Source organism: Canis lupus, chromosome 22, assembly GCF_003254725.2.
Source record: "Canis lupus dingo isolate Sandy chromosome 22, ASM325472v2, whole genome shotgun sequence".
Classification (NCBI taxonomy): Eukaryota; Metazoa; Chordata; class Mammalia; order Carnivora; family Canidae; genus Canis; species Canis lupus.
In genome coordinates, this window is record NC_064264.1 from 29,580,455 (window position 1) to 29,607,856 (window position 27,402).

At 38.8% G+C, this 27,402-nt stretch overlaps 1 protein-coding gene across 32 annotated transcripts in view; it reads left to right on the forward strand.

Annotated features, from left to right (window-relative positions):
* The window catches only part of LMO7 (LIM domain 7), a 197,600-nt gene that overhangs the window by 94,198 nt on the left and 76,000 nt on the right, over nt 1-27,402 (forward strand). For 26 of the 32 annotated variants that reach the window (XM_035704488.2, XM_049099283.1, XM_049099284.1 and 23 more), the window contains one exon: nt 10,227-10,333. In XM_035704488.2, the coding sequence (XP_035560381.2) occupies nt 10,227-10,333 (107 nt within the window). Of the gene's footprint in view, nt 1-9,496; nt 9,733-9,819; nt 10,091-10,226; nt 10,334-27,402 lie in introns of those variants that run through there. The other 6 variants (XM_049099296.1, XM_035704501.2, XM_049099302.1 and 3 more) reach the window with 4 other exon arrangements.

Genomic DNA, 27,402 nt, shown 5'->3' on the forward strand with positions numbered 1-27,402 from the left:
TCTTAGGCCTCAGTTCACTCACGTGTAAAATAGGAACAATAAGACTTCATAAGCTTTTATAGTGTGAATTGGAGATAGTTTGTATAAAGTGCCTCAGCATGCTGCCTGGCAGAGGGTAAGAACTCCATGGATGCCAGCTTGAGAAAATCAGCTGATTCAGAGGAGGGCCAGTTGGGATGACAGGAGAACCGAGAAAACCGGGGGTATATGAAGAGGAGATGTGAGGTTGGGGGTGGCTTGTAGGCGTGTGGCATGTGTGAGGTGGAGAGCTAAGTAGCTAAGCTAAGCAGCTCTTGTGAGAGAAAGATGAGATTTAGTTCCCATTAAGTAGGCAGATTTAGGATCAGTGTTTTACAATTATAGTGAGGGAGTCTTTGGACTTTTTTGACATAGAAATGACTAAAAGTGAGTCAGCCTCATAAAGCAAGGAGTCCCTGGGGCTGGAAAGGCTCAGACAAGGCCTGACGATCAAGACATATCACCTGTAAAAGTGACTCTCGGAAAGGGGGTGGGAACAGTTGCACGGAAGGAGTGTGAATTTCCAGCGAGCTCTAAAGCTTTACTGTGCTGTTCTCCTTCATTAAATGTGCTCTACTGCTTCATGAAATGTGTTTTGGCATCATCATGACATGTTTCACTAAGCAATTACGTATTTGTTTTCGTTCAGAATGGAGGACATGGGTAATTTGATGACAAAACTTTTTTTTCTTTTATTCCCTTTTTGTCTACCCACTTTTGGCCACCAGCAGTCTGGTCTCAGAACTTCTTAGGCCTCTATTTCAATATTTTGTGTCCCTTCCCTCTTCCCTCCCTTCCCCCTTTCCTTCGTTCCTTTCCTCCTTTCTTTCAAGAGTAAGTTTTAGAACTCCTTCATTTTTGACGTGAAGTTTAATTTGAACACCACGGAAGACTGTACCTTAGTCCATGCTGTGGTTTGACAAAGCCTGTCACTGCTTCTGTGTGGTTCATTGTAACCCAAGTTGATTAAGCATCTCAGTAACTAGCCTTTTACTAGAGCACAGCCCTCATGCCTTTGACCTTCCACCACCCTAGTTCGCCAGTGCTCTGTTCTGCTCAACCCTCTTGGTATGGGTTTTACTCCTACTCTGCCAAGCAACGCTGGAGAAAAGCCTGCCAGCCACTTGGTGATTTATCATGTTTAATCCTCTGGGCCCTCAATGTCGCTTGGCAATTCCCTTTAAACATTCCTAGTTGGTTCCTACTCCTGTTGTCACATGTGACAAAACTTGACTGCTCTCCTTGTCCTCAAATCCTTTGCTAGCAGCACGTGACTGAGGCTCTTTGCAGAGAAGAACTGAAGAAATATATGCTGTGTACTTTTATCACAAGTAACTATTGAAGTTGGATCTGTTTACCTGTGTATTGTAATTAGCACATGCTTACATTTATTCACTAAGCCTTAAAATAGAAGATGAAGTCTCTAATAATAAAACTAGTGCCACTGATCAAAATTGCAACCACACTACTTCCTTAATGGAAACTATATAATTAAAATGATTATAATTTGGGTGTATTGTAATCATTCCCATGCTAGGGAATTGCTTTAAAATAATTTTGAATGGTCACAATGTATCAGAAGAATGGGATTTGAGTACTTTTGGTGATGACCTAATGGTGAGCTCCATAATCCCTAGGTGATTGGTGTTCATACTAAGGAGAAACACTGCTGTAAATCCTAGTCAGAAATATTTTCCTTATTTTGTTATTTTCCAGAACACTATGTCTACAAAGACTCAAACCACCTGAAGGATTTTCTTAGAATGTAGATTCTGATTGCGTTGGGTCTAGGGTGGAGCTTGAGTCTGCATTTCTTACAGGCTCCCAAGTGATGCTGATGGTGTGTGGACCCCATGTCAAGTACCAAGAAGCTGGGCCAGCAGTTGCCTAGTTGTGTGCATGAGCATCACCTTTGTGGTGATTGAGTGCTCTCTCTGGAGAGTCTGATGTGGCTGATTAGAGACTCTTAGTCTAATATAGAGACTTAATTTGGTTTCTCTGCCTCAAACAGTGCTTACAACCTCTTGATTGTTGGCTTATACTTTCTAACTTTTGTCACTGTTAACTCTAAGGGACAGGAGACAGGGAGGGGCTTTGGTGCTAAATTGTAAATAGAAAAGGAATTGAGGTCACCAAATCTCTTGCTGTTGGATAAATTGATCTGCATTATCATGTGCTCAGTTCAGAGGAATTGGATAATGTGCCCTCTTTTTTAATCAAAAAATCTTGCTTAAAGTAGGCATAGAAACTTACTGGGAGTAATAGGCAAAAGTGAGCACATGAGGAACATTTGGTTCATTGATGGGAACACTTCCAGGTGATGTCATTCTGGCAGCTTTGGTTTAAGGTGGTTACTGTATGGCCCTTGTTTGCCTATAAGGTACAGTTACAGCTCTGAGCATGTTTTTACTCTCTTTTTTCAGAATTAGTTAGGATTTTGATCTTATTTAGGGCTTCTGTAATAAATCTCCTTGTATTTATTTAAATAACTCATTTTTATTGATGAATGCTCTTGGCCCTCTACGCTCAGGAAATTTTTGCAGAAGTGAGTCTAACTGGTTTGTTATTTTGAATAGACATTCCTCATTTGTTGTGACATTAAAGTATCTTGATAACAAGTATTCCCTCTGTAAGTTGGAAGTCTTGAAATTATATCATTAAAGAAAAATTTAAGAAAAATACATAAAAGAAACATTTAAAAATTTTCTCCAAGTAAAAAATGAAAATGACTTTGGTCAGCATAAGAGCCTAGGGAGGAATAGCATAGAATTTTTTTTTTTTAAGATTTATTTATTTATTCATGCTAGAGAGAGAGGCAGAGACACAGGCAGAGACCCAGGCAGAGGGAGAAGCAGGCTCCACGCAGGGAGCCCGACGCGGGACTCGATCCTGGGACTCCAGGACCGTGCCCTGGGCCAAAGGCAGGTGCTAAACCGCTGAGCCACCCAGGGATCGATCCCCAGCATAGAGTTTTAGTGAAGATTTAGACTTTTGTGTAACAGAATGGTTAAATGCGTAAGAGAAAGATGTAGACCACAGTGCCATTTATGCAAATGAGATACGTAAATGAATCAGCACTTTAAAGGACATTTACATTTTTAAGCACATTATAGAAGACACCTTCAAAAAATAATTTATGGAGGTGAATTCATATAACAAAATTAGCCATTTTACGGTGAACAATTCAGTGGCATGTAGTATGTTCACAGTGTTGTGCAGGCACCAAACATTTCCATCACTCCCAAGTTAAACCCCTTACCTATTAGGTTGCCTTCTATTTCATCCTCTTCCTCCCCAGACTTCTCTCAGCCACAAATCTGCATTCTGTCTTTAAGGATTTATCTATTCTGGATATTTCATATAAATGGAGTATGTAACATTTGTGTGTTTAGCTTTTACTTAGCATAGTGTTTTGGAAGTCCATTCTCCATCCGTGCTGTAGAAAGTATCAGTACTTCATTTGTTTAATGGGTGAATAATACGTCATTATATGAATATATTCCAATTTGTTTTATCCATTTCTATTAATGTACATGTTTTGTGTGTTTCTATCTTTTGACTCTTGTGAATAGTGCCACTATGATGTGCCTGTACGTGTCCTTGTTTGGGAAACTCTTCAGTTCTTTGGGGGTATATTCTTAGCACCTTTTAGTAAAGTGCAATGGGAGAAATGGAGGTATGGGATGAGGAGAAAGAGATAACAAAATGGGAGGGCCCTAATATCAACTGATTGGAGTTTGCTAAAATATATTAATTCAACTCTGGGCCCCTGATACTTTCCTCAACTGCTTCCATCCCTGATAAGAGACTAGCAATCTGCTGAAGTGACATGAGACTATGTTATTGGGTAAATGCTTTTGGGAGGAAAGTGGGATGAAAAGCTCTGAAAGGGTTCATGTTGCAAAAGACCCATATTACCTCTGGGTCTAGTGTTAGAATATTCATGTTGGCCTCAATCCTTCTTATGACTCTCTTTAGGCTGTATCATGGAGACAGAAGTTAAGACCCCATAGAAATGAATAATTGTGTTTTTGTTTACAACCAGAAAGTGTTGGGAGGAAGTAGAAACATGGTCCTACATTCGGGGACAGAGAATGAGAGTGGGAACTGCTCTCTCCATCACATGTCCTTTCAGAATCAGAGCATCCTAACATTGGAGGGGCCAGAGATGGCAGCTTTGGAAGGAGTGAAGGGAATCTCTAGTAGGATATAAAATAGGGGGCAATGAGAAGAAAGCTTCAGCATTTGGGGTAGTATTTACACTGTAGTAAATGGCCGATCTTTGTCACTTACTTACTCCTTAACACCCTGGAGTTTATACTCGCTAAAGATTCTGTTTGATTGTCAAATTCTTTGAACAGTTTTCATCTTTGATGAAGTTTTTTGTAGCATGCCACTCTTCTGTCTTCTTTTCCCTTGTTTTCCATAACATTTTGCAGTTTTGCTTTTCCTCTGATTTCTCTGGTTGCTAGGTGTTTTTTCTTTTGTTTTTAAGCTATCTGTTAAATATTGGTGTCTGATTGTGAGTCCTTCTTTTGTTTTGCTTTTCCTAAGAGGGCTCATCCACATCCTTCATTTCAGTTACTACCAATGTGTGCTTGATTTCCCCAAACCAATATTTAAGTTCAAATACTTCTCATGCGTTCCAAACCCAATTTACCATTAGTTGAACATCTTGATGTGGATGTCTGAAACTCAACATTTCTAAAAACAGTTTATCTTCTCCAAATTGATAACTATTTTGCATTCTAAGTGTTGTAGCCAACTTCTACAGTGGTCCCAATGATTACCTCCTGATACTACCTTGTACCTCAACATTGTATCTAATTAGATGTTCTAGCTGAGACTTCCAGATGGTGTGCCAAAGTGCTGCCTGGCTTCCTCTTGCTGGTGATAGTAAAATATGAGACAGAAAAGGATACCCTGATAAACAAGAGGGGCACAGGAATTGCTGATTTTCAAAATTGTCTGCCTTTTTAGTCAGCAAATGATGCTAGAATTGAGAAATGGCTTTCAGGGAAAGATCAAATTCAATGCCCTGGCAGGAAAACAAGGTCTGAAAGTGAAGCTGAGGGTGTGGCTGTAAAATCCTCTAAGATCTTGGAAAGATCCAAGTAGTACCTTGGAAGTCTGTCTTGTCAAGCAGTAGGGCTTCTAAGAAGCATAAAGGTGATGTCCGTCTGTCATCTCGGCATACCAAGATGGCTAAGGGCTTCTCTTGAAGGGATTTGTGGGTGTGGCTTTTATCTAATGAGAGTAAGTTCAATAAAATTCATAAAAGACTTATAGTACTGAGAGAAGTGTATTTGCTGAAGCACTGTAATAGTAGACTGAAAAGGATAGAGGATTACAAAATTAAAAGACCTTTAGTTCCCCAAACTTTTATAGGCAGGAAGCAGACTGAAAAAGCTACATACCTACAAACACAAGCTACTTTTCAAGGAAGTAAAAGATGATTTTAAGGTAGAATCAAGAGTCCAGAGGATGAAGGAAAAACCCATGAGGTGTTTGCTGGCCTTGAATCCTAATGAAAGACCTATCATTCTATGCCTTACAGAGTTTCTGTGGCTTGGTGATACCTGTGTACCTTAATTTCTCCACACTTTGAACTAGAATATGTCTAGAGGCTACCCTGCACCACTGTATGTTAGGGGTGTAGGGTATAGGTAACTTGTCACTTTAGTTCACGGACATTTAGGTTGAAAGGAACTATGTCTGAGGGCTATCCTTAAGGATCTACACATGGGGATCTTTATATAAACTTGGATCTGAGTTTTTAAAATTTTATTTAAAAAAATGTATTTGTTTATTCATGAGAGACACACAGAGAGAGGCAGAGACATGGGGGAAGCAGGCTCCCTGTAGGGAGCCTGATGTGATACTTGATCCCAGGACCCTGGGATCACACCCTAAGCCAAAGGCAGACACTGAATCACTAAACCACCCAGATGTCCCTTGGATCTGGTTTAGGTGAGATTCTAAACTTTGAGCTCATCTGGCAAAGGGGCGAGCATTTCCAGGACTTTGGGGGAAAGGGTTAGTGTATATTCCATGAGGGAGTGACGTGAATCACTGGGTCTAAAGAGTGAACTGTGGTGCGTGGTCCCCAGTGATCCCACTTCCTATTTATGTTCTTGTGCAGTCCTCCTTATATTGAATAGGGCTGACCTATGTCACCAGCAGGATACTGAGGAAATAATGATGACTTGAAACTTAGGCCGTGAGATACTACAGCTGCCATCATGCTTGCATTTGGAATGTTCACTCTGTCAGGCAGCCTAATGGAGATGTCTATTTGGTAAAGAACTGAGGCTTCCTGCCAATAACCAGCCCCAACATGCCAGCTATGAGTGTGCCACCTTGGAGAGGGCTTGCTCCTTCAAGCCCCAGGAGGATCTACAGGTGATTGCCGTCTGGCCTGACATCTACAACCTGCTCAGAGACCTCTAAGTCAGAACCATCCAATGTGGGTTACTCCTGAATTCCTAACCGTCAAAAACTGTGAAATCATACATGTCTATTGTTTTAAGCTGCTAAATTTTGGGATAACTAGCTATGTAGTGGTAGATAATCAATAGAGGTGCCACAGTAGACTAATATAAACCTGGGGATGTTGGTAAATTTTTGTGGATAACTCATCTTTCCTCAGTTGTTAGGAAATACTCTTCCTGGTTCACTAATCTCTCTTTAATTTGCCCTTGCCCCTTACACCTCTTATGATTACCCTTGTAATTGATTCTAGGCTAAGGAGTGTAGAGGGCTTGGGGGAGAATATGAAAATCTTAAGCCATCCTGCCTTGTCTGTTTATATAGTGTCTGCTTTTATTCATGTCCTAGATAAATAACACTGGAAGGAGCTATTGCAGATCTGGGATCCTCATTTTGTTTTGTTGTTGTGAAGCCACTTTTGGTCCTCGGGGTACAGGAATTGTAGAGGCTTACTTAAGTATTAAGGGTTGGGTTAGGGAGGTCTGGGCTTCCCTCCTCTTGCACAGAGGTGTGTGCCCTAGGGAATATGGGGTACAGATCCAGAAACTACTCATTTCACAGAGGAGGAAAATGGGGCCAGAAAGGCTAATTAATTTTCTCAAAGCCACACAACTGATGAGTGGCAGAGCTAACTTGGAGTCCTGGCTAACAGTCTAATCAGAAGATGTTTCATATTTGTCCTATGTTTTAACTTTATCTTTGCTAGTAGCAAGTGAAATTGATCCCATTAATGAAGACTAACTGCTTCTCTTTTAATATGTTGAGTGGGTGTGGCTTCTTGGTGTTCCAACAGACATTAAAATTTTATTTTATAGTCTTGTATCTCCCCTTAGGCAACTTTCTGCCTAGGTCTTTTGAAATTGCAAAAAAGAAATTACCAGTGGGCTGGAGTCCAATAAGCAGGATTTAGGTTGCAGTTCTGATCTTAATACAACTTGTTTCTGCTGCATAGGCTGTGTGGGGCCTTGTTTGTGAAGTTTGTTTTAAGTTTGAGCATCATTGAACTCTAAAAGAAACTCTGCTTTTTAAAGGCTTTATTTAAAACTAGAATTTCATCATAATCTTTTTTTAAAATTGTCTCTTTTGAACTATAATCACTTTAGATTTGAAATAGCCACCTATTTGAGGTTTTGAGGCATATTTGGCTTTATTTTATCAATAGGTACATATTTATCAACTGGATAAGTGCTGTTATGGTTTTAGAAAACACATGAATAATTATTTTGGCTGTCAATTCAATAGGTTTACTTTCAGTTTAACTTTGTCATAATGTTTAATTTTTAAATTTTTAAAAAGATTTTATTTATTTATTCATGAGAGACACAGAGAGAGGCAGAGACACAGGCAGAGGGAGAAGCAGGCTCTGTGTAGGGAGCCTGATGTGGGACTCAATCCTGGAACTCCAGGATCCTGGAACTCCAGGATCACGCCCTGAGCCACCCAACCCTATTTTATAATATTTTAAACATTCAGAACCAAATTGATTTTGTGGGGAGACAGACTTAATCCCTCCCTCCTTCCCTCCCTCCCTCCCTCCCTTCCTTCCTTCCTTCCTTCCTTTTTCTTTTTGGTGGGAAGACTTCTAATGGTTTATTCTTCCTCTTCAGAAATGTGCTTTTCTTCCTGTAGGATTTGGGGTGCTAGGGCACCAAGCCATTTGTTCTTGTCTGCTTCTCTGAAGGCCAGTTTTAGAACCTTTAATTTAAATCATTGAGTTGTGAGATAGTATAGGTTTTCAAAAATATGTGAGCTTAACAAAATGATCACTTTTGCTGCTGGAATTTTGCCAATATGTTATTCCCCTTCTTTTTCCCACTAAGTCAGATTGAACACCTTTCACTGAGTTGTTCAACTTTTGACTTATAAATTCTTTTAATCTTTCATTAAAATAATTTTGGATTCCACAATAGCCAAATTATGGAAAGAGCCCCAATGTTCATCAACTGATGAATGGATAAAGAAGATGTGGTATATATATACAATGGAATATTACTCAGCCATCAAAAGAATGAAACCTTGCCATTTGCAATGACATGGGTAGAACTAGAGTATATGTCAGATAAGTCAGAGAAACACAAATACCATATGATTTCACTCATGTGGAATTTGAGAACAACATATGGGAAGGGAAAGAAAAATAAAATAAAAAAAGAGAGGGAGACAAACCATAAGATTCTTAACTATAGAAAACAAACTGAGGGTTGGTGGAGGGGAGGTGGGTGAGGGCATGGGCTAAATTGGTGATGGGCATTAAGGAGGGTGCTTGTTGGGATTAGCACTAGGTGCTGTATATAAGTGATGACTCACTAAATTCAACTTCTGAAACCAGTACTATACTATATGTTAATTAACTTGAATTTAAATAAATTTTAGAAGAAAAAATTAAAAGGGTCATGGATCAACTTTCAGCTAGGTAGTTCATACTGCCTTTTACTGAAAGTATACTAGAATAACTTCCCATCTCTGAATATTTTGTTTTGAATGTCCATGAGTCCCTAGTAGTCAGTATTGGTTTTCTCTTGCCATACATTTGCTTATTACTCTTTCCCTAAACCCTCTCACTCTCCCAAGAGTCCATGCTGTTGAATTTACCCTCTTCATCCTTGCTTCTCTGTCATTCACTCCTACTCTGTTGGGCTACCTTGGCTTTTCTTGTGGGGATTAGCTTCTCAATATGAGAAAAGAGTAATCATCTTTCTCCAAGTGGCAGGTTGTCTTTTGATTCCTCACTGCCAGCCATTAGGGAGGTGAGAGTTCAGGGAGGCCCTCTCTCACTACAGATGTGGTGGTGCCAACGTGTGTAAGTGGCTGCACGTGTGTTGGCATTGTAGCAGGTCATCTCTTCCCTGAGAGTCCTAACAGAGAAGGTAAGGAGTCCCCATATGATCTTCACCCACTCAACTTGGTAAAGGAGAAGAGGGAAGCTCAAGCTGAATCTATCTGCTCACCAAATGTGTGTCTGTAGCAGCCAGTGTTTGGGCAGTAGTTTACAGGAATGAAAAGCACTGGTTTGTGAGAGGAGGATTTTGGTTTTTGAAATAAGCTATGAGGACAACGTAGAGTTTCATTTTTTGAAGGCGGTTTCTGAGGCAGGTGCAGGGCGTGAATAATGTACCACACCTAAACTATGTGATTTAGCCAATGAACGTTAGGCTTCTCCTGGGTCCTATATTATGGTTTCCCTGTCTATCAAGAGCCAGCTCAGCAACCGAACCCAGATTCCAGGTGTGGTATTCCACAGTCGTTCTGTAATTTGTAATCACAGAAACAGAATGTTCCTCCTCCTGTTTCTTCCCTGCCAACAGTTTCTGGGTGGGTGAATGTCAGTAGCTGGAGTTATTTTTAAAGAGGAGAGGTGAGGCTTGTCGTGCAAAGCTGGGAAGAGGGCGTTTGTTTGCAGAGCAGAGCTGACATCAAAGTGTAGATTACTGCTCAGTGGCTAGGCACTTGTCCTGTAACAGGTAATGTTTAACGTGCCGGTCACAAAGATCACAGAACAGCGTATGCCCAGGCATAAGCTAGCGCTACCGTTTGTGCTCTGCAAAACCGAAAGGCTATACATGCCCCTGTAATTAAAAAAAATGTATGCACTGGTCTCGCTGCCTCCTTTTTTGCTGGCTGTGATTGGACTTTGAAGCCAGAAGTTCTATCATAAAAATTTGTACCCTTTGTTTGAGAGAGAGCTCGGCTAAGGAATCACTTTCCACTTCTTTTCACAGGATAATATAAACGTTTTTTTGAAAGCTTGTGAACAGATTGGATTGAAAGAAGCCCAGCTTTTCCATCCTGGGGATCTACAGGATTTATCCAACCGAGTCACTGTCAGGTAAGTTTCACTGTTTGTTATATATTTTTTAAGCTTCGGGCTTGTGGCTGAAGTGCAAAGAATTTCTGAGATTTTATGATTCCTGAAAAATCGTTTCTCTGTTGTCCTCTGTTCTGAATCCAAAACTGATTATTTTAAAAATTGCTTAGGGACTGTGAATGTGAAGCTGTCTGTAATTGAGACCATGGCATGTTGTTACTTTAAATCTCTACACTAACTAAAATAGTAGTTTATATTTTAATGCTTGTCCAACATGCTAATGTTTGGTTGCTAATGGTGAGGATGCACATTATACTCATAAAGTGAATTGAGAGGTTATATTATAGTTTGTAGAGTAAAAAGAATTATTTTCACATGGTCTTTATGTATTTGGAATTAAGACATGCTAACAAAAATGAGGCTGGGACAGTAGTTAAAGGGACTTTCTTTTGTAATTTGGAAGGCATCAATGCCTGGCACCAACATGGAATGCTAATGACCTTGTCAATTGTGGATAATTTCTAAAGATGAACTGTTTTTCGCTATTTTAATAGTATGAATGAGAAAATGAAAGTGGGGGGTGAAAATGTGCGCAGGTGTTTCTGTTGTGTTTTAGATGGAAAATGGTGTCATGTAGGAGTATATGGTTTCAGAAAATCTGGTTTTAAGCTCCCGTGAGATTGTTTACCCCCCCCTATAAATCTATTAAAATCTAATTTGCTTTTCAGTAGATCAGGATAAAGTCGTGTTACCAGATAATCGTGACAGGAAAATGATTTGATTTTGTAATAATGACTACCTCTTCCTCATGGCTCTTAAAGCTAATTAACATTTTTCGAAAGGAGAGAATAAATACAGTATCCTAGCTGTGGAAATAATAGAAATGGAAAAAATTAGTTCTTATCATTTTAGACAAAGATTTGGTTTTTATGGCTGATATCTCTGTTGTAATAGCTTTAAAAGCTATTTAAGAATTGATGGTAAAACCTTAAAAATGGTCAATTATTTTTCCTAAGGAAAATAACCCTGTATGTGTCATAGTACACATGGTCCTTTAGTAGTGAAACCTAAAAGCCCAGATACAATTCATCTTTTCTAAGCCTAACAATATATATTTTTAAATGAACAAGCCATTTTGAACTTACATGCTTCCAGTTCTGTTGAATTAGCATTTCTAAACTATACAGCCTTGATAAGTGCATAGCAAGGATGGGTCTGTCTGCATTTCTCATTAATTGGAAGATAGTTTGTTCCTCAGTTTCATCACCAAAATGGCATGTTTACTTCTGCAGTATTGTGAGGTCATGCTTGATATCCATGAAAAATAACTGCACAGATGTATTTGTTTTATTTTTCCTAATCAGCCTTCTCTCAAGACTTATCTGATGGGCAAATAAAGTTTTCACTTAGAAAATGCTTTATTCTTAATGAACAGCGACAACTTAAGGAAAAGTTTCCCCTCCACCCCCCCCCCCCCACCCCCGCTGTACTGTTTTGAAACTCTGTAGCAGATGTTTGAGTAGACTACCCATGAGGCAAAACATGTTCCTTTGGCTTCTAATTCCAAGAATGCTCTCAGCAAAACTTGCCTGGAGCTGGCTTCATGAGATGTTAGGTCTAAGGTGTTTAGGAAAAAAACTCTGTACCTGGGCTCAGCCCCGAGTGAAATTAAATCACTGGCAAACTGAAACTGGGAGGTCACGTAGTGAGATCTGTAGTAGGAAGTATGCAGAACAACTTGTTTCAGGGAAAAGCACAAGTCCGTAAAGGTGTGCCTAGGTAGTACCAGCAGGAACGCCCGAGAGCCTTGACTCGGCTTCGGAGCACTTCCCCTGATGACTCTGTCCTGTTGGACCAGAGAGTGCCCGCAGCCAGCCAGGGGCTGCTGCAACGGGGGCCTGGGAGCCTCCCGCTTACGAGACCCGAGGAGGCTGACGAATGGCTTCTTTAAAAATGTTGGCCACAGGGATCCCTGGGTGGCACAGCGGTTTAGCGCCTGCCTTCGGCCCAGGGCGCGATCCTGGAGACCCGGGATCGAATCCCACGTCAGGCTCCCGGTGCATGGAGCCTGCTTCTCTCTCTGCCTGTGTCTCTGCCTCTCTCTATGTCTATCATAAGTAAATAAATCTTTAAAAAAAAAAAAAAAATGTTGGCCACAGCTCTCCTGGCCTGAGATTGCATTTGTATAAAGGGAAGCAGGTTTACAGGAAAGCAAATTATTGGTTACTCAATACGCATGTATTTCTTAGCTTTTAGTTTTCTTAGTAATGCAGAGACTTCTGTAGGTCACATCTCGTCCTATCATTATTGTAGATTAGAGGACTTGGTGTTGGTTAGTTAGACCAGTGGTTTTCAACTGGGAGCAGTTTCGTTCCCCTGATGGACATTTGGCAAGGTCTAGAGATAGTTCTGTCCATGTAGTTGGGCTGGGAATGCTGCTGGCATCTAGTGGGTTGGGAATGCTGCTAAACACCCTTTCATGAACAGGATAGTCCCCATAACAAAGAATATTCCAACCCCACATATGAGTAGCGCTGAGGTTGAGAAACCCTGACTTAAACTTAAAATTCCTTATTTCCGCTCTGCCAGCAAGCTCATCATGCGGAAATGAAGGTTACCAACTGACTTTAGGTTCTGCTAAAAATGTAAATTTTACTTATATTAATAAAATAATGTATGCATTTCTGCATTGGTATGTTTGCCCATTTAAAAGGGAAAGCTCATTCTAATTTGAGTGTGCAGTAATGTGTCAGTACATTGACATTATTTCGCTCATCTGCATACACTAAGCCTAGCAAAAATGGGGCAAAGTAGTTATTTGAATTGCTCTCCAGAGCTCACTGCTAGTTCACAGACCTGTTGCAAGTGTGGTCTAACATGCATGTTTGCATGGCACACTGTAAGCAAATAGGAGAGGGGGGTTGATAAACCTCCATGCTGGCAAAAGTGAGGTATTTTTTGTTAGAGGGCAGCAGTGATTAAAAACAAAAACAAAAACAAAAACATGGATGGCACATGGAGCCTGGGAACCCTGTGTGGTAGGCACGAGTGGCAGGAGCAGACGCAACCAATTAAGACAGCTGTTGCTATTCAATAATTTTAACAATCCAGGCCTTAACTACAAAAACCTAATTTCGAGCAATTACAGATTTGCACTTTAACTTCCAATAAAAAATTTCCACTGGTCGAGTAGAACTAGGATACTCTTTATATTTCTACAGTTACATGTATTAATATGTGATCTAAATTTTCTAACAATTACTTTACTTCCTACAGGAAGTAGTTTGAACTTTTCCAAGTGTGTTTGAATTATTCATTTATTTTGGGACTGCATAGATTCAAATATCAGTTGATACTTTTAATTTTAACATTCCTGACTTTAATAAATAGGATCCATCTTGACACTTATTTTTTCCCCCAAAGGAAAAGCACGTTTGTGAGTTGACCTTCATGAATGGCAGATTGAGGTTGAATTTACCCTAGTTGAGATGTTTACTGAGGCCATAAAATTTAGCTTCTATATCAATGAATAATGGCATCATTGTGATTAACCATTTCCTTTTAAAAAAATTTTTATTTATTTATTTATTTATGATAGTCACAGAGAGAGAGAGAGAGAGAGAGAGAGAGAAAGAGAGAGAGGCAGAGACACAGGCAGAGGGAGAAGCAGGCTCCATGCACCGGGAGCCCGATGTGGGTGGGATTCGATCCCGGGTCTCCAGGATCGCGCCCTGGGCCAAAGGCAGGCACTAAACCGCTGCACCACCCAGGGATCCTGATTAACCATTTCCTAAATATTCATACTGAACTCAGAAACATCCACAGAGAAGAGGTGGTGTGACGCCTATGGAGCTGTCTTTGCACACCTTGAAAGGCCTGTAGCAGAGCCAGCACAGTGACCACAACATCATGCCCAGCACACTGGAGCACTCCTATAGCTAATGTCGTGGTCTTTGGGGTGGCATCTGGTCATTAAACAGCACAGAGCAATTGCTTGTTGTAGAAAGCAGCTCAACAGAGTAGTCCAGAGGTTGTCCTGGATTAGAGGAATCAAAGTTGGCAGAAGGGTAAAGTGAATATTAATGGCTTTAATTTTATATTTTTAGCAATTTGACTCAGAAACAAAGTCAAGTATTTAAGCCATTGCTCTCATGAATTATTTATTGAAATTTTAAGCTGAAAATTTGAACAGATTGTAAATGTGTTTCTTCTTTCTACCCCCTTATCATTTCAATCCAGTTTTTAGTGCTTCCTTAGATGCATTCTGTTCATAATACAATTACAGGATGGCCATGCTTTTGAACACAATATTTCAGGCATGCAGAGAAAAATAATTTTCTAGTACAGACTTGTTCTTCCATTTAGGGTATTAATATTTTAGATATAAAGTGTAACTTTAAATGTTTCAGTTTTGAAAAGATGTCTATCAAATGGAGGGTACAGAAATTAATTTTTTTTTACACATACTAGTTGCGAAGGAACAGTAGTTGGGAACAAAATTAGTGTTAACTTATTTCCCTCATGAAAAATAAAAGAGGCTCAAAATGATATTTTAAGGATTTAACTGTTCTCTGCAGCTTCAAAAGGATGCTTGATTTTGCAGCAATACTGTAAAGTCATTTCTCAGGAATCTGGTTCCCAGATGGCACTCTTTAACAGTCTGCCAAATTGAGCTCGGGATATGAATGTGTATATGAGTATTTATTTAAGATTTTAATTCATGTGAGTAAAAATATACCTACTCTGAAGTAATTTTCATCATTTTCTGACTTAAACCTGCTTTTTCTTTTTTTTTCCCATGCCTTTCAAATGAGTTTCTCAACATCGTAATCTGTTTTTGTTTTTTTAATAATGACTTCCAAACTTGGATCAGTAACTTGATTATAGTGACTTCCACCTGTCAATTCATGTTACCATTTTGAAATGTTCTCTTCCTACCAAGCAGTTAGAAGGGAATGAAACAGAAAGGAAGTTTGTACTGCACACATTCTCTATCCTTTTCAGTTATTCTCTGTTGTTAGGTAGTTACTGAAAGGGGGCATTAATTCTTTTGGGTTGCCAAGGCTCTGTAGCAAAAATGTATGGACATGTTTTTAAATGTTCTTTAATTGCAAGGTTAGATTATCAAAGAGTCTGCTTAGTTGCAAAGAAATGTTGTAGAATAGGAGGCAGGTTTGATGCTGGGACAAGCTATAAATAACTGAAGTTTTATGTAGTATTGTAGTTTCTCTTCATTTCTCGTTCTTAAATAACTTCTTGGATAGATAAATAAGTTTCTGAATGTCAACTCTCCATCCCTCAGCTCTTCATCCCCTTATATCCCCAAAGCCATGGGGCCTGATTGTGTCTTGGCTTGCTGGGTGAGACTTGATATTGTGGGCTTTTCTCATCTCTCTTTCATGAGAGAGAGAGAGGCAGAGACAGAGGCAGAGGGAGAAGCAGGCTTCCTGTAGGGACCCCAATGTGGGACTCAATCCCAGGACCCTGGGATCACGACCTGAGCCAAAGGCAGAGGCTCAGATACTGAGCCACCCAGGTGCCCCCTCGTCAGGGTCTTGATATTCAAAAGTCACCTGATCTATATTCATTGCTTGAGAATCTTACTTGGTGGCTCATCTGCTTAGCAGTTGACATGAGTTCATTCATGAGAGAATGACAGAATTTGCTTCCCTTGACCAGCTAGCATTTATTTTATAAAAAGATCCTTCAGAGGGTAAAACCAAAGGGACAGATTTTTGTTGAGATTTTGTTGTCTTTCAAATTATTACCTGTAGGGCTGCATACGTTGAATTTATTAGACCTAACATTACATGCACTATAATATCGCTAGCCCTGTCAGTTTTGAAAATAAGAACTTCACTAGTCACTAGAGGCGTGTTAAACATTGCTTTTCTCTGAGTTCCTTGCTATACTCTGGTATGATTTACCTGATTATTTGTGTGAGGTGTGTGTGCTTACATATATTTTTGGAGCTACAGAGTAGAAAGTGGCACTTAATTCAGTAAGGGGAAGTTTTGGTGTCAGAAGTCGTTTCCTTGTTTGTCACACAATAAGCACTGATGGTGCATTTTCTCTATCTTACCTAAATGTCAGATTCCCAGAAGCCACTCTTAGCAGTCAAAATATTATTAAGCCCTGCCCTTGGGGTTCACATTATAATTAAGGAAGTGTCCCCAAGAGTTCACAGAGTACATTGTTTTGAGATAAATGCACAGGCTTCTCTGAGTATATAGAGATGAACAGTCATTTCAACCTTTTAATCAGGAAAACACTTCCAATGGGAAGTGACACTGATTTCTCATCTGGGCTTTGAAAGCTCTTTTGCTTTCATCTGCATCTAATTTTTCCCTGGATTTGCGACTATTTGAGGACAGGGACAATTACATTATTCCCTTATTTCCTTAGTTCCTGACACCTTAAGTGTCAAGTGTTTATTTGAAGATTGTATTTTAGTTAATTTTGACTTCCTGGACATTTTAAAGCCAGGCTTTGAAGATGGAAACTTATTTTTTTTTCTTTTCAAGTTTTCCTCTCTCTCAAAATTGGGAGGCAGATATGGCAAAGCAGCCATTGATCTTTTGGTTTCAATTGCCTTTTACTCATCATTCCAGAATAATATGTGGCATATTGCAAAGTAATCTAAAAGTAATACAATTTAAAAGAAAAATGTGTATTTACCTCAGTGTGTAATGCACTAAAATGGGAGCTTTGGACCATGTGCCTTTCAGAGTAGTCGGTGGAAGTCTTTATTTTTATGCTAATGTGCAAATGATGATCATTAATGTTTAATGGACATTTGAAGGATCTTCTGAGCTTATATGAAGTTTAAGAAAATTTTTATGTTTTCATATGATTACAAGTCACTTCATTTTGTGAGATAAATCTAAATATATGCTTTAGGCTTTTGGGTGGAAAAATACATTGGTTATATAGGTAGTTGGAGTAGCCTATAGAAGTTCAAGGGCAAGAAATTAAAAAAATTTAAAAGCAGGGACCAATGTTGGAAGTCACTTCTTAGAAGGACTCCTAAAATTACTTCAAGAAATGTTGTCAACAAGTTTATAGTAAGCCTCATTCCTTTGAAGTCAAGCTACCTGCCTTGATACCTCTTTGGCTAGCATTAAACACCAAGGCCAATAAGAAAAAAGTAAAAAATTACCTTTGACTTTGATACGATTACTTTGACTATGATATAACCATTTGAAGAATATGAGCATGAAGAAACTTGAAAATTTCTTAACATTTCATTTGAACTATTTCTACTACACTTCAGGCTACATTTCTGTCACTATCCCCCACGATGGAACACAAAGTTCAATCAATGTGCATCGGTTGTCATGAACAGATAAGCATCTAGGATGAGAGCAGGGATTTAAGTGTCCCTTGACAAGGGTTTAGTGCCATCCCATTTGGTCACTTAGTAGCTGTATGACCTTAGGTTATTCTTCCTCCCTGTGATGACTTTGTTTCTCAGTGAACAAGAGAGAAATCACTGCTGCTTTCTTGGAGCTTAGCAAGTAACCCCTATTTGGGGGATATCCCTACCTCACAAAGATGATGTAATGACTACAAAGCCAGGTATGTAAAGTGTTAAGTGGCATATAGTCCTGCTCAATAAATGGTGTTGGATTATAATTGTAATCATTTTCATAATTTGGCTCTCTCTTCTTGACCTTATGAAGATACATGTCCCCTGCAGAAGAACATGGAGGGAAAAAAATCTGGTCCCTGAATCCTTAAATTGTGACAATTAAGCTATAGGCTTTTTTTTTTTTTAATTTTTTTTTTAATGAGAAGTTAGGCCTTTTTGATGTAATCCCTTCTTTTGACTGAGAATAGATATTAAAACAGGTATATTTTTCTGACATTTTATTTTATTTTATTTTATTTTATTTTTTAATTTATTTTTTATTGGTGTTCAATTTACCAACATACAGAATAACGCCCAGTGCCCGTCACCCATTCACTCCCACCCCCCGCCCTCCTCCCCTTCCACCACCCCTACTTCGTTTCCCAGAGTTAGCAGTCTTTACGTTCTGTCTCCCTTTCTGATATTTCCCACACATTTCTTCTCCCTTCCCTTATATTCCCTTTCACTATTATTTATATTCCCCAAATGAATGAGAACATATAATGTTTGTCCTTCTCCGACTGACTGACTTCACTCAGCATAATACCCTCCAGTTCCATCCACGTTGAAGCAAATGGTGGGTATTTGTCGTTTCTAATGGCTGAGGAATATTCCATTGTATACATAGACCACATCTTCTTTATCCATTCATCTTTTGTTGGACACCGAGGCTCCGTCCACAGTTTGACTATTGTGGACATTGCTGCTATAAACATCGGGGTGCAGGTGTCCCTGCGTTTCATTGCATCTGTATCTTTGGGGTAAATCCCCAACAGTGCAATTGCTGGGTCGTAGGGCAGGTCTATTTTTAACTCTTTGAGGAACCTCCACACAGTTTTCCAGAGTGGCTGCACCAGTTCACATTCCCACCAACAGTGTAAGAGGGTTCCCTTTTCTCCGCATCCTCTCCAACATTTGTGGTTTCCTGCCTTGTTAATGTTCCCCATTCTCACTGGTGTGAGGTGGTATCTCATTGTGGTTTTGATTGGTATTTCCCTGATGGCAAGTGATGCAGAGCATTTTCTCATGTGCATGTTGGCCATGTCTATGTCTTCCTCTGTGAGATTTCTCTTCATGTCTTTTGCCCATTTCATGATTGGATTGTTTGTTTCTTTGGTGTTGAGTTTAATAAGTTCTTTATAGATCTTGGAAACTAGCCCTTTATCTGATATGCCATTTGCAAATATCTTCTCCCATTCTGTAGGTTGTCTTTTAGTGTTGTTGACTGTATCCTTTGCTGTGCAAAAGCTTCTTATCTTGATGAAGTCCCAATAGTTCATTTTTGCTTTTGTTTCTTTTGCCTTCGTGGATGTATCTTGCAAGAAGTTACTATGGCCGAGTTCAAAAAGGGTGTTGCCTGTGTTCTTCTCTAGGATTTTGATGGAATCTTGTCTCACATTTAGATCTTTCATCCATTTTGAGTTTATCTTTGTGTATGGTGAAAGAGAGTGGTCTAGTTTCATTCTTCTGCATGTGGATGTCCAATTTTCCCAGCACCATTTATTGAAGAGACTGTCTTTCTTCCAATGGATAGTCTTTCCTCCTTTATCGAATATTAGTTGCCCATAAAGTTCAGGGTCCACTTCTGGATTCTCTATTCTGTTCCACTGATCTATGTGTCTGTTTTTGTGCCAGTACCACACTGTCTTGATGACCACAGCTTTGTAGTACAACCTGAAATCTGGCATTGTGATGCCCCCAGATATGGTTTTCTTTTTTTTTTTTTTCTGACATTTTATATAATCAGCTTTTTACAGTTTATTTGGTTAGACTAGCAAACCTGGAAACCAGAGAACAGATAGCCAAGTTATTTGCTTTTGCCCCTATATATGAAGGTCCAAAAACAATTCTTTTTTCTTTGAGAGTAAGAGAGAGAATGTGTGAGTGAGTTGGTGCAGGTGGGGAGTGTGGGGGGGAAAAGAGTCTTAAGCAGGCTCCATGCCCCTTTCGGGGCTCAATCTCAGGATCCTGAGATCATGGCCTGAGCTGAAATCAAGTGTCAGACATATAACTGACTGAGACACCCAGGCATCCTGGGACCAAAAACAGTTCTAGTACCTTTTATGAGAACTCAACTTTTTGTATAGTTTCAGAATTGTAAATGTTAGTTTGGTTTGCATTTTTTAAAAAAGTTTTGTTTCTATATTTTAGAAACAAAAACTTACATAAAACCAGAATCAATCTGTACATTAATCCAAATAAAAAATTTATCATTTTACTTTTATCCCATTTTTTCTCCTTAATTTCCAAGAAAAGTCTGTCATTTTGGCCATGAGGAGAGGAAGTTATCCTTTGGATAGGCAAAACAAGACACTTTTGTAGGGCTTATGAATTTTTTTAAAAAGGTGTTTGTAATCTCTAGGGAACTCAAATGCATACTCCAGCCATGTTTTCCATCAGAAAACTTAGCTGCTTCTTTGGGGCGTCTTCCATTTGTTTTGTCCATCAAAAGGCTGCTACACTAACAGCATAACGTTTTGATTATAATATCGAAAGTATTTGTGGTTTTTACCCTAGACACTAAAAAAAAAAAAATCATTAATAGCAATAGGCACTATTTGGGAGGTCAAAAATCTTGCTGCTGCTTACTTCCAGTTGTATATAATGGGGAAAAAAATCAAGAAACTAGGAAGCATACTTTTATGTTAATGCTCCTTGATAATAACGTTATTTTTTTTTTAATTTTTAAAAAGAGCTTTGTTATCAAAAAGGTTAAATTGATTAGGTATTAAGTTACATATTGACCATGTAATGGTTATTTTTGAGTTTAGGTTAATGGAGTAGTAATGTTTTAGGGGTAATTGCCCAGGTATAATTTGAGCAGCAATCCCCAGTGGGGATGACTTAGATGTGACTTAGACATACTTTTTTGAGTATCCCTACTGAGTCACCAGCCCAACTAAACTCTGAGGCAGGGGGATGTGTTCTAACTTTTTCTTAAGAGCTTAGTACCATTGCTTCAGAGACCACTGATCAGATATGCCACATAAACCTAAGAAAATATGTTTCAAAAAGGATTCCTGAAAAGCCTTTCATTTTTAGGAAACAAGGTGTACTTGCCATATAAATTTAACTAACCCACATTAAGTTTAAATGATAGTGTAATAAAATTCCACTCAAGAAACAGATTATAAACATGCTTAGAACATATTTCAGGTAAACCAGTTTTTCTTAAGCTGAGGAGGAAAAGTAGAGGGAGGATCTTGGTGGCTTGAGAGAAGGAGCAGCTGGGATTTAACTGCATTAACCACTATCAATTTAACAAGGATTTTTCTCTGTGTGCTTTGAGCAATTTGGGGGAGAAATCTCTAAGTAAATATCAAGTATCACTGTTATTACATTTTGCTATTTCATTACAGTACAATAACATTGGCTCATAGATTTTTTTGAAAATCTGTATTTTCTGTATCTTTTTAGTTGACTGAGATATGGAAATAATCTTCAAAAGAATCAATGTATCTGGATAAACAATTTGGCTGACATGTTACTTGACTCTTGGCTTAATATCAAGAAGAAAAAATGTCTACTAGGTAGTTATCTCATGCTCTGTTTTGTGCATAATAGTATGTATTCACCTATAAAATGTGCAGTAGAGCATATATACACACTAAATAAGAATATATGTAGAAATTGTGTAAATATATGTGAAAATTGCTTCAAAGAATGAGGCATCAGATCCTGGGGGTCTCCAGATCTTTGTTTCTTTTGGTGCTGAATTCATTTTACAAAGGGGCTTGGTCTTTGTCTTGGAGGAGAAAGCGCAACAGTATGACAACTACATATGGGTGTCCAGAGCATGCTGATCCCAGATTATTAAGAAATAGAAGTGTATGTCTTTTTCTCATACTTTTCATTTGCCATTTAATTCTACTTGCAAGAACAAGGCAGGGGAAAAAAATCTCTTTATTGAAGACTGTGACATCCACAGATGTAAGCCTTGGGCTGCTGGAGCCAGAGATGGCTGCTCTAGGGATACTAGAAGCCTCACTGACCTGTTGGGCTGATGGGGTGGGGGCGGTGGGTGAGTCCTAGCCTGGGGGTATTGCATCCTCTCACTTGTAGACCTTTTATCTTGTGGCTTGTCAACCACATCCATTAAATATTTAATATTCACCGTGTACAGATCCTGAATCCTGGGTATGTACAAATAAATCTTACTCCTTTCCATCCCAAACTTAAGACCAAAAGTGGAAAAGATGAAATGTATTCTGAAGTCTTAATGTTTGCTTTTGTGTCTCAAGGAACACCTGACATGATTTACAGTTGGCAAGTCTTAGGGAATCCTGGGTTTGGAGGGATGAAGTAGGTAAGAAAATCATTGTGCTAGAGTATCCAAAGTATCTCAAATACTCAATTAGGTTTAGACAAACTGGATAAAAGCTCTCAGGCACTGCCATTACATTAATCATCTCTAACCTAGTAACAGCCCAGCCAGGTATTACCATTTTGCTTCTGCTTTGCTTCCAGTGGGTAAAGTGAAATGAGTCAGAAGAGTAACTTGTTTAGCTATGTAACCTTGGGCAAATAGCAGAGCTGGAATTTAAATTCAGGGGGTGTCTTAGCCTACTTAGCTTGTATTCCTCCTACTATTTTATCAAAACAGACTTCAACAGCCTTAAAAAAATGCTATTATTTCTAGTCCTATCTGACTGAAATCATTTTTAGTTATTTTTTTAACTAGGCCAGCTATACCCAAACTGGATTTGCATATATGATATGGTATTACCTCATTTGATCCATGGCAAGTATCTTTGTATTATGATTTGATTTTTTTCCCCTGGTTTGTGAGCCATGTAATTTCAAATAGATGTAATACTATAATATGCCATCATATTTAAGATCAGTAATAAGACCTCCTAATTTTAGAAGTATTAAATGAGCCATATGTGTGCGTTAGAAAAGAAGAAATGTGTTACATGTATGGTCTTAACACTGGTTAGTTGAAAAACAGTGCGGTATTTGAATTTTACTGATATGTGCACACAAAGGGCTTTATAAGTTTTATGACTGTCACACAGACATTTGTGAATGTTTAGTTGTATTTGCCGTGATAATGGAACATTCTTTTTAGAGCTATGGATTGTGAAACCTTACTAATCTAAATTGCTCAGGATCATGCTACCACACTTTGACCTTTATAGCACTGGTATGGAAAATACCTTTTAAAATAGAATGAGTAAATAATTTAGAATAGTTTCTTACCAGTTTTTAATGCTCTATTTTGCTTATTAAAACAAAACTAAATTCTCACTCTTCTTAATTCTAACATTCTTAGCTGGGAATAAGTGCTTACTAAAAATATGTAAAATGGAAAAATATGTGATAGAATATTTTTCTTATAGTTTAGGTCATTGTATATTAAATCTCATAAAAAGCCCTCATGACAATAAATAATTTAATGTCTTGTCTGAAAACTCAAATTGTAAGCAAAAAAATGAATTATAGTCCTGTCACCTAGTGTAATGGATTACAGAAAGACTACTTCATACTTCAGTACATTACCCAAAGTTCTACTATCAGTGTAGCTAGCCATTGGAGGGTTAGAAACAGGTGGTGAGCACAGAGCATCAAGTGTAACAATAAATAGCACAGTCTAATTCCAGTAAGATGAAACTCCTCTCTCATTGCAGAGATGAGTAGGGGATCAGATAATGACTCAGAAAAGCAAAGTCCAAGAAATGATTAAGCACAGGAACACTTGAAAAATTCTTTCACCAAGACTTAGAATAGAGTGATCACTTCTTTTCCTACCAAGTCAGTAGAAGTTATTTCTTGCTAGTTGTTAAAAATAAAGCATCAGGAGTAATTGCCTTTCATTAGTAGGAAGAAATATTTATTAAACTCTTATTTTATGAATGTGATATTTTAGACTACCAAACACAGATGAAACTAATAATAACCTAAGATATGGATATGAGAGAAGAATACAAGGATAATTTTCCTTTTAAATAACTGGTGGGATGGGTTGGATACAATAATAGAAAACACTTGATTTTTAAGGCTGGTAATATGTAAAGAGGAAAAGTACTGTTTATGAGAGAGGAGGTGGAAGAGAGTAGAAAGAAAATAACATTTGAATGTTTTAGTTAATGCCTTGTGTAATTTTTTTTATTTTTATTTATTTACGATAGTTACACACACACACACACACACACACACACACACACACACAGGCAGAGAGACACAGGCAGAGGGAGAAGCAGGCTCCATGTACCAGGAGCCCAATATGGGACTCGATCCCAGGTCTCCAGGATCGCGCCCTGAGCCAAAGACAGCCGCTAAACTGCTGTGCCACCCAGGGATCCCTGCCTTGTGTAATCTTATAACCGCTTTGTAAGATAGGGTAGTTGCCTGTTTTTACAGATATGGAAACTGAGAAGTTCAGTGGCTTACTCAAGGTCATATGCTTAATTCAAGTGGAAACTCTCATTACATGTCCTAACCCAATGTTCTTTCCAATATAATATTCTGCCTCTAAAGTATGCCTTAAAGAAATATATAAAGATTGAATAAAGGACCTTTTAAAAAATGTGTTCATATGTATTTGTCATATATGTCCTCTAGGAAGTTGGTTGGGTAGGAAGGAAGTTTTGGAGTTACTAAAGAATTTTTAGATCCTATGGGTAAGAAATTATGCAGATTTTTTAGAGGTACGGTGCTTTAAACAAGTGCTTCTCAAACTTTGATGTTTATATAAAACACCTTATGATCCAGTTCACATAGAGATTCTGACTTATTAGGTCCAGATCTCTGGCAAGCTCTCGGGTCATAACAATGGGGACCACACTTTGAATAACAAGGATGTCAGCATCAAATGCTGGTGGTCACACACTGAAGTGTAGGTTTACCTGAGGTGCTGGCGGGGAGATAAGGCTTGAGTGTAATCTTAAAGATGAGTAGGATTTGAGTGAGAGGTGGCAGGGAACTGCAAGAAGTATGGCACACTGGTACAAAGTTTTAATCAAACATTTTTCAGGGCCCTTGTATGGAAAGCAATGAGTAAAGTTACACATGATCTCCACTTCTGGGGCCCTCATTTTTTGGGAAGTGGAGAGTGGGAAGCACAAGGAATGCATTTCCAGGTCAGCAGATTGGAGGCAGGATCAATGATAGGTTGGGCGCATGGAGGCAGGATCAATGATAGGTTGGGCGCAGTTTGAGTGGTGCCTTGAGCAACCTGGCTAGGGGGTTTAAATGTTATCTCCTAGGTAGTGGGATTATTTCCAAAAGCTTTTGAGCTGAAACTTCCAAAGTTAAAAGCAGAGATTGAGAAAGATCAGATAATGAAATAGTACATGAAATGGACTGGCTGAGCACAAGGCTGGAGGTTTGGAGAGAGTTAGGAAATTGTTGCTGTTCCTGGGTGTTTTGATATGGTTGACAACTGCTGAAAGTAGTGGAAATGTAAATGAGAAATGCTCATTTAAAAAGGTGTTTCAAGTAAGACATGATGGGGGTTGATTAGCATGAAGGATCTAGAAGAAACCACTTTTGAGCTTGTGTAACCGCTTGCAGAAATGGGAAAGGCAGCCGACTCTGGGGCAAGGTGGAAGTGAGGTTTCAGCACAGTGCATTGGATGCACGGTAGAGCATCCACACAGAAGTGGAGTTGTCAGGCTATTGTTCAGAAATTATGGCTGGCTATGTCGATTTGAGAGTCCTCTGTGAAGAGTGACCAGGCATCTGTAGGGAAAAGCCCAGCTCTGAGGAAGCGAGGGTGGAGAGGAAGTTTCACTGGCTAAGGACTCCACTTCCTTTCCTTCTCTGCCCCCTCAATCATCTGCGTAAGTGTGCATCTGTTTCTGCCTCCCCTGTTCCATTGACCTATTACCTCACTTTCTGCCTATACTCCATATGGTCTGGATAACTATAGTTTTAACCATTCTTTCTTTCTTTTAAACTCAAATAAAAATTCCCTCTTTTTGTTAAAATTCAACATTGTTTTCTGTAATGCCTTCTGGAAATGTGAGGCCTGATTTCTTAGCCCAGCAATTACTTTGCTTTGGAAAAACCGGCAGTGAGTGTGTCATGCCTCTTGCCCCATTTGGATATTCACATCAGTTTAGAGAATCTAACATCACTGTATGTCCTGGCCTTGGGGTCTGTGAGTTGTGAATGTCACCACTGTTTGTGGTTATTCACAGTATGGCCCACTGTCAGCCATACCTAACTCTATACTCATTTACTCCATGGATTCTCATGCAGAATGAGCAAAAAATTGTTGCTTGCTTTTCTTTCCTCTCCTCCCCTTCTAAATCCAAATAACTTGTTTCTTACCTACAACTATTCAAAAAAGAATACATACAATTTCAGGTACATTGCACTTAAATTCATACAACAAAATGTATTTATCTTCCTGTTACCCCTCCTTGAAAGCTCTACTCCCAAACAACACTGAAAACAAACCCACAAAGTTGACAAAATGATATCCAATTTAGCCTGACACAATTTTGTAACCAAAAACTACTTCCACTTCTATCTGTCAAGGTTGCAAAACAAAAAATACAAAAATCTTTTAAGACATGGGTGCCACCAGGGTATTTGATTCACTCAGTGTATAAATAAATGTATGACCATATGAATGAATGAGTTCAACATGTATTGAGCTCCTGCTATATGCCCAGCACTGTTCTAGGTATTGGGGATTCAGTTTCATAGTGAAGAGGACAAAACCCTGCCATTCTTAGGCATACGTTCTGATAGAGAAGGCAGGTGATGAAAAACAAAGATAATGTAAGATGGTGATAGGATTATGAAAAAACAAAAAGAGGAGAGAGGGCCTGTCTGGAAGGTTCTTTTGGACACAATATTCTAAGCATATGTTGAGATAAAAATTCACATCCAGTAGATTTCAGAGCACTAATAAAACTGAAATTAATGTTTTATTTTAACAGTATCATAAATAGTTTTGGTATAATTATCTCTTAAGAAAAGTTCACTGAATTGAAGCTTTAGTGTGCTTTAAGAATCAGATAGGAGTACACCTGAAACTAGTGTAATATCATGTGTCAGTTGTACTCAAATAATTCTTTTTTAAATCAGAAAGGCACACTAATTTTTGAAGGTTGGGGTCCATATGTGTGTGTATGACTCCTGTCCTCCTCAGCACCTGTACTCTCAACTTGGCAGACTGCTGGCTAGCACTGATCAGATGGTTAGATGCTTATGATATGGATTATGCTTATGGATTTTCCTCAAGAGATTTGTTGTCCATTGCTCTCCTCACATATTATGTGTATATACTTGAACTGTGCATTCAATCATGAACCCACCATGGCTGCTGGTTTACCATGTGAATTCCAAGCACACCCACAGACTTTCAAGGCATTTTGCCTTCTGATCACGTTTTGGTTATCTACCTGCATTCATCTCCCTTCCACATAAGCTTTGTCACTTAGGCCATCTTCCTCTCTTTTGCTTTTCCTAGACAGCCATTCTTAGAGTCCAGGCCATCTTGTCA